This window comes from Salmo salar, chromosome ssa04, assembly GCF_905237065.1.
Source record: "Salmo salar chromosome ssa04, Ssal_v3.1, whole genome shotgun sequence".
Classification (NCBI taxonomy): Eukaryota; Metazoa; Chordata; class Actinopteri; order Salmoniformes; family Salmonidae; genus Salmo; species Salmo salar.
This window is the reverse complement of record NC_059445.1, coordinates 71,135,516-71,150,300: the sequence shown is the minus strand read 5'-3', so window position 1 is coordinate 71,150,300 and position 14,785 is coordinate 71,135,516. Positions and strand designations below refer to the sequence as shown.

At 42.5% G+C, this 14,785-nt stretch overlaps 1 protein-coding gene across 1 annotated transcript in view; it reads right to left on the bottom strand.

The window, feature by feature from the left end:
* Positions 1–5,954: 5,954 nt before the first annotated feature.
* The window catches only part of LOC106603771 (zinc finger protein 525), a 31,771-nt gene continuing 22,940 nt past the window's right edge, over positions 5,955–14,785 (bottom strand). Inside the window, exon 2 of the mRNA XM_014197831.2 lies at positions 5,955–7,277. Within this exon, the coding sequence (XP_014053306.1) occupies positions 6,466–7,277 (812 nt within the window). The 3' untranslated portion in view covers positions 5,955–6,465. The remainder of the gene's footprint in view (positions 7,278–14,785) is intronic.

The window sequence follows — 14,785 nt, the reverse complement described above, 5'->3', positions numbered from 1 at the left end:
AAATACCTTATTTACATAAGTATTCAGACTCTTTGTTATGAGACTCGAAATTGAGTTTAGGTGTATCCTGTTTCCATTGATCATCCTTGAGATGTTTCTACAACTTGATTGGAGTCCACCTGTGGTAAATTCAATTGATTGGACATGATTTGGAAAGGGACACACCTGTCTATATAGGGTCCGATAGTTGGCAGTGCATGTCAGAGCAAAAACCAAGCCATGAGGTTAAAGGAATTGTCCTTAGAGCTCCGAGACAGGATTGTGTCGAGGCACAGATCTGGGGAAGGGTACCAAAACATTTCTGCAGCATTGAAGGTCCCCAAGAACAGTGGCCTCCATCATTCTTAAATGGAAGATGTTTGGAACCACCGAGATTCTTTCTAGAGCTGGCCGCCCGGCCAAACTGAGCAATCGGGGGAGAAGGGCCTTAGTCAGGGAGACGACCAAGAACACGATGGTGACTCTGACAGAGCTCCAGAGTTCCTCTGTGGAGATGGCAGAACCTTCCAGAAGGACAACCATCTCTGCAGCACTCCACCAATCAGGCCTTTATGGTAGGGTGGCCAGACAGCAGCCATATGACAGCCCACTTGGGGTTTGCCAAAAGGCACCTAAAGGATTCAGACCATGAGAAACAAGATTCTCTGGTCTGATGAAACCCAGATTGAACTCTTTGGCCTGAATGACAAGCGTCACGTTTGGAGGAAACCTGGCACCATCCCTACAGCGAAGCATGGTGGTGGCAGCATCATGCTGTGGGGATGTTTTTCAGCGGCAGGGATTGGGAGACAAGTCAGGAGGGAAAGATGAACGGAGAAACGTACAGAGAGATCCTTGATGAAAATCTGCTCCAGAGCGCTCAGGACCTCAGACTGGGGCGAAGGTTCACCTTCCAACAAGAAATGACCCTAAGCAAACAGACAAGACGACACAGGAGTGGCTTCTGGACAAGTCTCTGAATGTCCTTAAGTGGCCCAGCCAGAGCCCGGACCCAATCAAACATCTCTGGAGAGACCTGAAAATAGCTGTGCAGCGACGCTCCCCATCCAACCTGACAGAGCTTGAGAGGATCTGGAGAGAACAATGGGAGAAACTCCCCAAATACAGGTATGCCAAGCTTCATACCCAAGAAGACTCGAGGCTGTAATCGCTGCCAAAGGTGCTTCAACAAAGTACTGAGTATAGGGTCTGAATACTTATGTAAACGTAATTTTTCTGGTTTTTATTTGTAATAAAAACCTGTTTTTGCTTTGTCATTATGGGGTATTGTGTGTAGATTGATGAGGGGGAAAAAAGCAATTTTAATCAATTTTAGAATAAGGCTGTAACATAACAAAATAAGTATTTCAGTCTGTAATAAAGCCCTTTTGTGGGGAAAAACTGGGCCTGGCTCCCTAGTAGGTGGGCCTGGGAGGGAATATGCCCACCCACTTGGGAGCCAGGCCCACCCATTATTTATATAAACTCAACAGAAAAAGAAATGTTCCTTTTTCAGGACCCTGTCTTTCAAAGATAATTTGTAAAAATCCAAATAACTTCACAGACCTTCATTGTAAAGGGTTTAAACACTGTTTCCCATGCATGTTCAAAGAACCATAAACAATTAATGAACAAGCACCTGTGGAACGGTCGTTAAGACACTAACAGCTTACAGACAGTAGGCAATTAAGGTCACAGTTATGAAAACTTAGGACACTAAAGAGGCCTTTCTACTGACTCTGAAAAACACCAAAAGAAAGATGCCCAAGGTCCCTGCTCATCTGCATGAACGTGCCTTAGTCATGCTGCAAGGAGGCATGAGGACTGCAGATGTGGCCAGGGCAATACATTGCAATGTCCATACTGTGAGACGCCTAAGCAGAGCTACAGGAAGACAGGACGGACAGCTTATCGTCCTCACAGTGGTAGACCATGTGTAATAACACCTGCACAGGATCGCTACATCCGAACATCACACCTGCGGGACAGGTACAGGATGGCAAAAACAACTGCCCGAGTTACACCAGGAATGCACAATCCCTCCATCAGGGCTCAGACTGTCCGCAATAGGCTGAGAGAGGCTGGACTGAAGGCTTGTAGGCCTGTTGTAAGGCAGGTCCTCACCAGACATCACCGGCAACAACGTCGTCTATGGGCACAAACCCACCATCGCTGGACCAGACAGGACTGGCAAAAAGTGCTCTTCACTGACGAGTCGCGGTTTTGTCTCACCAGGGGTGATGGTCGGATTCGTGTTTATCGTCAAAGGAATGAGCGTTACACCGAGGTCTGTATTCTGGAGCAGGATCGATTTGGAGGTGGAGGGTCCGTCATGGTCTGGGGCGGTGTGTCACAGCATCATCAGACTGAGCTTGTTGTCATTGCAGGCAACCTCAACGCTGTGCGTAACAGGGAAGACATCCTCCTCCCTCATGTGGTACCCTTCCTGCAGGCTCATCCTGACATGACCCTCCAGCATGACAATGCCACCAACCATACTGCTCATTCTGTGTGTGATTGTCAGTGTTCTGCTATGGCCAGCGATCTCAATCCCATTGAGCAAGTCTGGGACCCGTTGGATCGGAGGGTGAGGGCTAGGGCCATTCCCCCCAGAATGTCTGGGAACTTTCAGGTGCATTAGTGGAAGAGTGGGGTAACATCTCACAGCAAGAACTGGAAAATCTGGTGCAGTCCATGAGGAGGAGACGCACTGCAGTACTTAATGCAGCTGGTGGCCACACCAGATACTGACTGTTACTTTTGATTTTGACCCCCCTTTGTTCAGGGACACATTATTCAATTTCTGTTAGTCACGTCTGTGGAATTTGTTCAGTTTATCTCAGTTGTTGAATCTTATGTTCATACACATATTTACACATGTTAAGTTTGCTGAAAATAAACACAGTTGACAGTGAGAGAATATTTCTTTTTTTGCTGAGTTTAAAAACAAAATGCCCCCCAAAAAATATCCAAGAAGGATGTTAAACTTTATTAAAACATACATTTGTTTTACAATGTACACATTGTCTGTCCCAGAACACTAAGACGGTTGGATGCCGGTTACGTTTGAGGACATCTGTAAATACATACGCCTCGCAACCTCGGTGTGAATCATAAAATGTCCGTTTTCCACGCCGGGTGAAGTACTTGCTGCATTAACTGCTCCTGTGCGATTCCTCATATGCCATATCAGGCTACTCCTCTGCCTGAAGGATTTGCCACATTCCTTGCACTGACAGTTTTTCCCTAGTCTCTAGATTGTTACCAGAACACACACACACACACACACACACACACACACACACACACACACACACACACACACACACACACACACACACGTTGTTTTCTCCTGTGTGTGAATGACCATGGGATTTTTAATTGGGATGCCTTGATTATTTTCTACACGAAGAGCATCTGTATGGTCTCTCCCGTGTGCCCCTTCATACACCTTTTCAGATCAGATTACCAATCGAAACGTTTGCCACAAACATGAACATTGAACTGTTGTTCACTTGTGTGTTCCCTCATATTATGCAAGTTGTGACTGAAGCATTTGCCACATTCACTGCATCAGTAAGGTTTCTCCCCAGTATGGGCCCTTGTATGACTTTCCATAAGAGTTCCATTTGAAACATTTACCACACGAGGAGGGTCACAAATGTGACTTTCCAGATTTCAGACACAAGTCATTTAATTTCACAAGTCGTCCAATTCTCATGGTTTTTAGCCGTACCCTTATCCTACTCCTCCTCTGTTCCTCTGGCTATGTAGAGGTGAATACAGGCCCTGCAGTGCCTAGCTCCACTCCGATTCCCCAGGCGCTCTCTTTTGATGACTTCTGTAATCGTAAAAGCCTTGGTTTCATGCATGTTAACATTAGAAGCCTCCTCCCTAAGTATGTTTTATTGACTGCTTTAGCACACTCTGCCAACCCGGATGTCTTAGCTGTGTCTGAATCCTGGCTTAGGAAGACCCCCAATAACTCTGAAATCTCCATCCCTAACTACAACATTTTCAGACAAGATAGAACGGCCAAAGGGGGCGGTGTTGCAATCTACTGCAGAGATAGCCTGCAGAGATCTGTCCTACTGTCCAGGTCTGCACCCAAACAATTTCAACTTCTACTTTTAAAAATCCACCTCTCTAAAAACAAGTCTCTCACCGTTGCCGCCTGCTATAGACCACCCTCTGCCCCCAGCTGTGCTCTGGATACCATATGTGAACGGATTGCCCCCCATCTATCTTCAGAGTTCGTGCTGCTAGGTGACCTAAACTGTGACATACTTAACACCCTGGCCATCCTACAATCTAAGCTTGATGCCCTCAATCTCACACAAATTATCAATGAACCTACCAGGTACAACCCCAATGCCGTAAACACGGGCACCCTCATAGATATCATCCTAACCAACTTGCTCTCTAAATACACCTCTGCTGTTTTCAACCAAGATCTCAGCGATCACTACCTCATTGCCTGCATCTGTAATGGGTCAGCGGTCAAACGACCTCCACTCATCACTGTCAAACGCTCCCTGAAACACTTCAACGAGCAGGCCTTTCTAATCGACCTGGCCCTGGTATCCTGGAAGGATGTCGACCTCATCCCGTCAGTAGAAGATGCTTGGTTATTTTTTTTAAATGCCTTCCTCACCATCTTAAATAAGCATGCCCCATTCAAGACATTTAGAACCAGGAACAGATATAGCCCTTGGTTCTCTCCAGACCTGACTGCCCTTAACCAACACAAAAACATCCTGTGGCATTCTGCATTAGCATCGAACAGCCCCCGTGAAATGCAACTTTTTAGGGAAGTTAGACACCAATATACACAGGCAGTAAGAAAAGCCAAGGCTAGCTTTTTCAAACAGAAATTTGCTTCCTGCAACACAAACTCAAAAAAGTTCTGGGACATTGTAAAGTCCATGGAGAATAAGAGCACCTTCTCCCAGCTGCCCACTGCACTGAGGATAGGAAACTTTGTCACCACCGATAAATCCACTATAATTGAGAATTTCAATAAGCATTTTACTACGGCTGGCCATGCTTTCCACCTGGCCACCCCTACCCCGGTCAACAGCACTGCACCCCCCCACAGCTACTCGCCCAAGCCTTCCCCATTTCTCCTTCTCCCAAATCCAGATAGCTGATGTTCTGAAAGAGCTGCAAAATCTGGACCACCACAAATCTAGCTTTAAGCACCAGCTGTCAGAGCAGCTCACAGATCACTGCACCTGTACATAGCCCATCTATAAATAGCCCAAACAGCTACCTCTTACCCTACTGTATTTATTTATTTATTTAGCTCCTTTGCACCCCAGTATTTCTACTTTGCACACTCATCTACTGTCAAATCTACCATTGCCTTACCTCCCTTATCTCACCTCATTTGCTCACATTGTATATAGACTTATTTTTCTACTGTATTATTGACTGTATGTTTGGTTTACTCCATGTGTAACTCTGTGTTGTTATATGTGTCGAACTGCTTTGCTTTATCTTGGCCAGGTCGCAGTTGTAAATGAGAAGTTGTTCTCAACTTGCCTACCTGGTTAAATAAAATAAAAAATAAATTAAATTTCACACACGGCTACATTCTGAAACACCATTGCAGTCTCCATCTGGTTCTGTTAAACTCTTCAGTTGTGTTGGTGGGATAAAGATATTAACCAATTTGGATTTGATTCATATCTGAGGGCTGAGGTTTTCGATCCTCCTGATCACATTTACTTTTCACACAGGCAGGAGTGAATATGAACTCTTTGGTATGAGACTTCAGCCCTTCCAGCTGCTCTTCTGCCCGCCTCATTGGTCCAGAAATCTTCATGTTCCTCTTTAATCTGTGTGGGGTCTGAGTCCTGCTTCATTCCTGCTCACAGTGCTGATGCTAAGGGGGAACATCCTCTGCAGAGACTGGGAGAGAGACCTGCTTGAGGTCTACAGAGGAGGATAGGAAAATTATCTTTCACAAAAAATGTATTCCTTAATGTTTAATATGGTACGGTACATTTATTGATTATTATAAATCACTCAGAAAATGTCCTTACACTTTCACAGCTTGAATATATTTCAGCATGGTCATTTAACATCATCAGAGAGAAAAAAGGAAAGATTATTTCATTAAGGAAATAAATACATGTCCAGTTATCTGATTACAGCAAAGTGGTGAGCTTACATTGTACAGCGTGCATACCATAAAAGAAACAGACACCAAGAACAAACGTAAACAATGGAACAAATGGCAACAAATGGGGCGGCAGGCCAGCATTTCAACCCTACATTATAACAAAACAATCTGAAAAAGTCAAAAGGAGTGAATACTTTTTTTATATCCACTGTATATTGTTTCTCTCCAGTGTGAAAAATCTAAATGTCAGTTTTCCACTCAGGTTGAAAAAGTTGCTGCATTATTGGCTTCTGTGTGTGATGCCTCATATGGTTGCTCAGAGTTCCCTTCTTCCTGAAGGATTTGCCACATTCCTTGCACTACTGTAATTTCTCCCCTGTGTGTGCACTCAAATGTTTAGTCAGACTTATTTTCTGGTTGAAGCATTTACCACAATATTGACAGCAATAGCGTTTCTCCCCTGTATGACTTGCTGTATGTAATCTTAATTGAAATGCTGTGGTAAAACATTTTCTGCACAGAGGACACTTGTGTGGTTTCTCCCCTGAGTGTCGCCTCATATGCACAGTCAGATGTCCGATCTGACGGAAGCATTTGCCACATTCATTGCAGCCATAAGGTTTCTCCCCGGTATGGGTCCTCTTATGCCTTTTCAGATCAGATTCCCAATAAAACAGTTTGCCACAAATATTACACCTAAACGGTTTCTCCCCTGTGTGTCCCCTCATATGCACTGTCAGATGTCCGATCTGACTAAAGCATTTGCCACATTCACTGCAGCAATAAGGTTTCTCCCCAGTATGGGCCCTCATATGCCTTTCCAGAGCAGATTTACAGTTGAAACATTTGCCACAAACAAGACAAGGGTTTTCACCAATGTGACTTGGTTTCATCTTGATCCCTTTAGTTGTACTGGTAGGGGACTCCACAATTTGCATTTGGAAAAGATGTGAGGGCTGAGGTGGGCCCTGATTTTCGACAGAAGCAGGAGTAAATATGAATTCTTTGGTATCAGACTCTAGCTCTTTAAGCTGCTCTCCCCCCTGACTGGTCCAGAGTTCCTCATGTTCCTCTTTAATTTGTGTGGGCTCTGGATTCTCCTGCTTCAGACTGGGGCTCCACTGCTGCTGTTCAGAGGGGACCTCTTCTGGGAGACAGAGCTGATGGAGGTCTGGAGAAAAGAATAGGAAAGAAGAATCTTTCAAAAACTATTAATTCCTTAACCATTGTCTTACATGGTTAGTTGGTACACTTATTGTCCATTTATACTGGATAGACGCATGGTTGCTTTGAGTTGGGAGCAGTCTGACCGCATGCCTTTTTATCGGATTCTTCCAGAGAACCTTGAAGCCTCTGTTGCCTGATCTTCCATCATTCTACACTCAAAACGACTAAGTCCTACGATTTACAATGTTAAATAACGCTAATACGTGAACACCACTTTTTATTTCTTTACTGTAATAAGCTTGGGAAAAAACCTTTTGAAAAAAGATTTGAAACTCTGTTGGCGCTCAAATCAATTACAAAATCCACAACCCAATGCTCTTTCTGGAAAGTGCCATGGGCCAGCTGTTGCTAGCCTAGTCTGCGGCTTGCTGATGGCTAGCTAATGTTACTTTCAGCGTCCAAATGTTGACAAAATTACTAATATGCTTACCAAACCGGCTCCGCACGTGCGTCATCGTGCGAGTGTTGATTTTGTCTATCCCCATCAAATGTAATGCACCAACTTTAAAGGTGCATTACAGCCACCCATTGGACTGGAGTGTGGACCTTGTTCATCTTTTAAATCACCCACATGAGTATGCTAGAGGTCGACCGATTAATCGGAAAGGCCGACTGCGTGGCAGGCTGACTACCTGTTATGCGAGTGCAGCAAGGACCCAAGGTAAGGTGCTAGCTAGCGTTAAACTTATCTTATAAAAAACAAATCAATCAATCTTAACATAATCACTAGTTAACTACACATTGTTGATGATATTACTAGTTTATCTAGCTTGTCCTGCGTTGTATATAATTGATGCGGTGCCTGTTAATTTATCATTGAATCATAGCCTACTTCGCCAAACGGGTGATTTAACAAGCACATGTCGTGGCACCCATGTGTCCCTAACCATAAACATCAATGCCTTTCTTAAAATCAATAGACAAGTATATTTTTTAAACCTGCATATTTAGTTAATATTGCCTGCTAACATGAAATTCTTTTAACTAGGGAAATTGTGTCACTTCTCTTGCATTCCGTGCAAGCAGAGTCAGGGTATATGCAGCAGTTTGGGCCGCCTGGCTCGTTGCGAACAGTGTGAAGACCATTTCTTCCTAACAAAGACCGTAATTAATTTGCCAGAATTGTACATAATTATGACATAACATTGAAGGTTGTGCAACGTAACAGCAATATTTAGACTTAGGGATGCCACCCGTTAGATAAAATACGGAACGGTTCCGTATTTCACTGAAAGAATAAACGTTTTGTTTTCGAAATTATAGTTTCCGGATTTGACCATATTAATGACCTAAGGCTCGTATTTATGTGTGTTATATTATAATTAAGTCTATTATTTGATATTTGATCGAGCAGTCTGACTGAGCGGTGGTAGGCAGCAGCAGGCTCGTAAGCATTCATTCAAACAGCACTTTCCTGCATTTGCCAACAGCTCTTCGCTGTTCTTCAAGCATTGCGCTGTTTATTACTTCAAGCCAATCAACTCCCGAGATTAGGCTGGCAATACTAAAGTACCTATTACAACATCCAATAGTCAAAGGATTATGAAATACAAATGGTATAGAGAGAAATAGTCCTATAATAACTACAACCTAAAACTTCTTACCTGGGAATATTGAAGACTCATGTTAAAAGGAACCACCAGCTTTCATATGTTCTGAGCAAGGAACTTAAATGTTAGCTTTTTTACATGGCACATATTGCACTTTTACTTTCTTCTCCAACACTTTGTTTTTGCATTATTTAAACCAAATTGAACATGTTTCATTATTTATTTGAGACTAAATTGATTTTATTGATGTATTATATTAAGTTAAAATAAGTGTTCCTTCAGTATTGTTGTAATTGTCATTATTACTATATATATATATATAGTAAATATCGGCTTTTTTTGGGCCTCCAATAAATCGGTATCGGTGTAAAAAAAATCATAATCGGTCGACCTCTAGTATATGCTCTTAAAAATCTATAAGTAGGTGGGAGAGGCGGGATATTCAGCACAGCAAGCGTCTAAAATATACTGAACGTAAATAGAAAAGCAATAGTGTTAGGCCCATGTTTCATGAGCTGAAATAAAAGATCCCAGAAATGTTCCATACGCACAGGAAAACTTTTTTTCTCAAATTTTGTGCACAAATTTATTTATGCTCACTAACAGGGATGTTTCTCTTTTACCAAGATAAGTCAAGTGGTGGTCACACCAGATACTGACTGGTTTTCTGATCCATAACCCTACTTATTTTTTAAGGTATCTGTGACCAACAGATGCATATGTGTATTCTCAGTCATGTGAAATCCATAGATTAGGGCTTAATACATTTATTTAAATTGACTGATTTTCTTATATGAACTGTAACTCAGTAAAATCATTGAAATTGTTGCATGCAGCGTTTTATTTTTGTTCTGTGTTGAACCAAGTTCTATTTTAACGCCTGGCTACGCAGACACCCATTGATGAAATGATTGAATAACATGTATGTGTAAATGTATTTTGCAACATGGCCGGTTTGGTCAGCATAAGTCATGGCATTAGAAAAAAAAAAAAAATGCCATTATCATGTTATGTTCCCGGATGCGCACACACACATACATTTCTAGCTTATAATTAGTTAGCTACAATGACTAGCTAGCTATGTTACCTACAATTATCCATCTAGCTAAGCTAACTAGCCAGCCAGGCAAAGCAGGGTCATGGGTGGAAGGGATGCAACGTCTGTCAAAACCGACATCATACTTACCAAAATCCCCTAGTATTTTTTATCAGCAGCGGTGGCAAAGGTGTGGGGGGTGCTGGGGTCACCACCATGTACAAATTAATAGGGGATATAACCTTAACCACCAGAGCTAGTTCATGGTGGTTAGCATGCAACAACAACAGCTGGGCGCTAGTTAGAAAGTTATGTTAATTTTGACGGGCGAGTGAGAAATAACTTGTAATAATATATTATTCTAAACAAAATTCTAAGTGTGAAGTACGCATTGGTCTAAAGAAAGGATATTCAAGGAAGGAAGAGTGTGATTTAGGCTGTTTGAGAAGGTTTGAATCCTAAGCAACCTGCATACACATTGTTTGAAGTACTATAAACCAGCGTAGCTACCGTAGCTGTGTGCTGGAAAACCTTGGTAGAGCATGGGTGGAATAGGCATTGTGGTGCTCGTGAATTTCCTTTAGAGCTTCAGACCAACGCCCAACTTTTCACTTGAAGTTTTATGTTTTTAATTTCCATGGTTTTTACACCAGAAGGTGATTATACAAAATTATACAACATTTCGACTTGCAAAAGATGTCTTTCAAAAATGAAATTTGCGCTTCCAAATTATTATTTTTTTTATTATTTTTTCTTAAATCTGTGTGTTTTGTCTCACAATTATTATCCAGGTCCCGGTTTCCCAAAAGCATCTTTAGGCTAATTTAATCGTTAGTACCTTCATAGGCACATCGTTAAATCTCAGAGATGTTTCCCCAAAAACATTGTTACTAAAGTCACAGTTGAAAACACTTGTTATTTACCGACTGCCTCAGACCACTCGTAGAAGAGATACCTGGGTCTTTGAAGCTTTTTTGCCCTTTCGTGTCACTATGTACACAGAAGATCTCCTCTAAACATAAACACCTTGATTCTATCTGTCTCTCTGTGACAGTCGATAACCTAAGAACAAAGTTGACTACAATACAAAGTAGCCAAATGTCTTTGCAATTGTTATCGACAAGCAAAGGGTAAAAATATGCTTCAAATGAAAACCGAGAAGACTGCATTAAAATATAAAATACAGTAGGCTACATGGGCCTATATATTTCAATCATATTTAAATCCATTTTCTTCTATTTTGCTAATTGTAGGCTACTGTCAATTTCATGATGTGTAGGCCTAACAACATGTGCTCAATGAGGTGCCAAACATTTGATTTCGTGCATTAGAATAAGACGCCTCAATATTTGCAGCCATAGGTGATAATTTCTTTCTAGGAGCTGATTCGTCGTCTCTATTGAATGTTAAAGGTAAGATTTGGTGAACGCTGATCCGAGAGGACCTCTGGCTTTCTTTCGATTCTATCAGTAAGTCTAACAACGCACTTATTGAAAGTTCTCCCAGGTGCTGTTTTGGGAAACGCATGAAAGTCAAAGGAGACAACTGAGACGTGGATAGTGTATGTTTGCCATCAGAGGGTGAATGGGCAAGACAAAATATTTAAGTGCATTTGAAAGGGTATGATAGTACAGTAGGTGCCAGGCACACATGTTTCTGTCAAGAACTGCACCGCTGCTGGGTTTTTCCCTCTCAATAGTTTCCCGTGTGTGGTCCACCACCCAAAGGACATCCAGCAAACTTGACACAAATGTGGGAAGCATATAAACTCAGTAAAAAAAGAAACATCCTCTCACTGTCAACTGCGTTTATTTTCAGCAAACTTAACATGTGTAAATATTTGTATGAACATAACAAGATTCAACGACAGACATAAACTGAACAAGTTCCACAGACATGTGACTAACAGAAATGAAATAATATGTCCCTGAATAAAGGGGGGGTCAAAATCAAAAGTAAGTCAGTATCTGGTGTGGCCACCAGCTGCATTAAGTACTGCAGTGCATCTCCTCCTCATGGACTGCACCAGATTTGCCAGTTCTTTCTGTGAGATGTTACCCCACTCTTCCACCAAGGCACCTGCAAGTTCCCGGACATTTCTGGGGGGAATGGCCCTCGCCCTCCGATTTAACAGATCCCAGACCTGCTCAATGGGATTGAGATCCGGGCTCTTCGCTGGCCATGGCAGAACACTGACATTCCTGTCTTGCAGGAAATCAGACATACTGCTTGTTCTGTGCGTGATGGCATTGTCATACTGGAGGGATGTCATGTCAGGATGAGCCTGCAGGAAGGGTACCACATGAGGGAGTCTTCCCTGTTACGCACAGTGTTGAGATTGCCTGCAATGACAACAAGCTCAGTCCGATGATGCTGTGACACACCGCCCCAGACCATGACAGACCCTCCATCTCCAAATCGATCCCACTTCAGAGTACAAGCCTCGGTGTAACGCTCATTCCTTCGACGATAAACGCAAATCCGACCATCACCCCTGGTGAGGCAAAACCGCGACTCGTCAGTGAAGAGCACTTTTTGCCAGTCCTGTCTGGTCCAGCGACGGTGGGTTTGTGCCCATAGGCGACGTTGTTGCCGGTGATGTCTGGTGAGGACCTGCCTTACAACAGGCCTACAAGCCCTCAGTCCAGCCTCTCTCGGCCTATTGCGGACAGTCTGAGCACTGATGGAGGGATTGTGCGTTCCTGGTGTAACTCGGGCAGTTGTTGTTGCCATCCTGTACCTGTCCCACAGGTGTGATGTTCGGATGTAGCGATCCTGTGCAGGTGTTATTACACATGGTCTGCCACTGCGAGGACGATCAGCTGTCCATCCTGTCTCCCTGTCGCGCTGCCTTAGGCATCTCGCAGTACGGAAATTGCAATTTATTGCCCTGGCCACATCTGCAGTCCTCATGCCTCCTTGCAGCATGCCTAAGGCACGCTCACGCAGATGCGCAGGGACCCTGGGTATCTTTCTTTTGGTGTTTTTCAGAGTCAGTAGAAAGGCCTCTTTAGTGTCATAAGATTTCATAATTGTGACCTTAATTGCCTACCGTCTGTAATCCGTTAGTGTCTTAACTACTGTTCCACAGGTGCATTATCATTAATTGTTTATGGTTCATTTAACAAGCATGGAAAACAGTGTTTAAACCGTTTACAATGAAGATCTGTGAAGTTACTTAGATTTTTACAAATTATCTTTGAAAGAAGGGTCCTGAAAAAGGGACGTTTCTTTTTTCTGCTGAGTTTATTATTTGACAATATATCGTATCGTTTGACCAATATCGCAATATGATTTTTGCGCTAGTTGGCTGTACCTGCACCAAAACTCCAGTATTTTTCCTTTATTTGATTGTTTTCCCATCTTCTTTTTAAATAGTGAGCCAATTTGTTTTGAGCACTATTATTTCCAGGACTGATCAAAACGTTTGTTTTCTCATGGCTCTCTTGTCCTCTGCAACAGACATATGGTGAGTAATATGTTTGGAACATCGAATCGCAATACATATCAAATCGGAATGAAAGTACCATGATAGTATCGTATCATGAGGTCCAGCCCTAGACTACAGCTCAGCGTTCAACACCATAGCCCCTTCCAAGCATCGAGCCACACCATTGAGAGCATCTTGACTTGCTGCATCACCGCTTGGTATGACAATTGCACTGCCCTCGGCCACAAAGCGCTATAGGGTTGTGCGGACTATCTTGCACTGACTCTGCACACTCACAAGATTATACACAGTGCCTTCAGCAAGTATTCATACCCCTTGACTTGTGCCTCATTTTGTTGTTTGACAGAATTCAAAATGTATATTATTTTACCCATCTACACACAATATCCCATCATGAGAAAGTGAAAACATGTTTAGAAATGTTTGCAAATTCATTAAAAATGAAATACATAAGTATTCACACCCAAGTGAATACGTTAGAATCACCTTAGGTAGCGATTACAGCTGTGTGTCTTTCTGGGTACGTTTCTAAGAGCTTTGCACAACTGGATTGTACAATATTTGCCCATTATTCTTTAAAAAAAATTCTTCCAAGCTCTGTCAAATTGGTTGTTGATCATTGCTAGACAACCATTTAAGTCTTGCCAAAGATTTTTAAGCAGATTTAAGTCTAAACTGTAACTCGGAACATTCACTGTCTTCTTGGTAAGCAACTCCAGCGTAGATTTGGCCTTGTGTTTTGGGCTATTGTCCTACTGAAAGGTGAATTCATCTCCCAGTGTCTGGTGGAAAGCAGACTGACCCAGGTCTTCCTCTAGGATTTTGTCTGTGCTGAGCTCCACTCCGTAGATTTTTTATCCTGAAAAACTCCCCAGTCCTTACTCAGTAATGTGTTGTGTTGAATTTGACCCAAAATTAGCTTTGAGACACATTTTTTGCAGTATTACTTTAGTGCCTTGTTGCAAACAGGATGCATGTTTTGTAATATGTTTTATTCTGTACAGGCTTCCTTTTCCCTCTGTCATTTAGGTTAGTATTGTGGAGTAAGTACAATGCTGTTGATCCATCCTCCGTTTTCTCCCATCACAGCCATTAACTGTAACTGTTTTAAAGTCACCATTGGCATCATGTTGAAATCCTTGAGTGGTGTCCTTCCTCTCCAGCAACTGAGTTAGGACGGACGCCTGTATCTTTGTGGTGACTGGGTGCATTTGGTACAAGACCCAAAGTGTAATTAATAACTTCACCATGCTCAAAGGGATATTCAAAGTTAGATTTTTTTTTACCCATTTACCAATAGGTACCCTGCTTTGTGAGGCATTGGAAAAACTCCCTGAATCTGTGTTTGAAATTCACTGCTCGACTGAGGGACCTTACAGACAATTATATGAGGTCATTCAAAAATCATGTTAAAC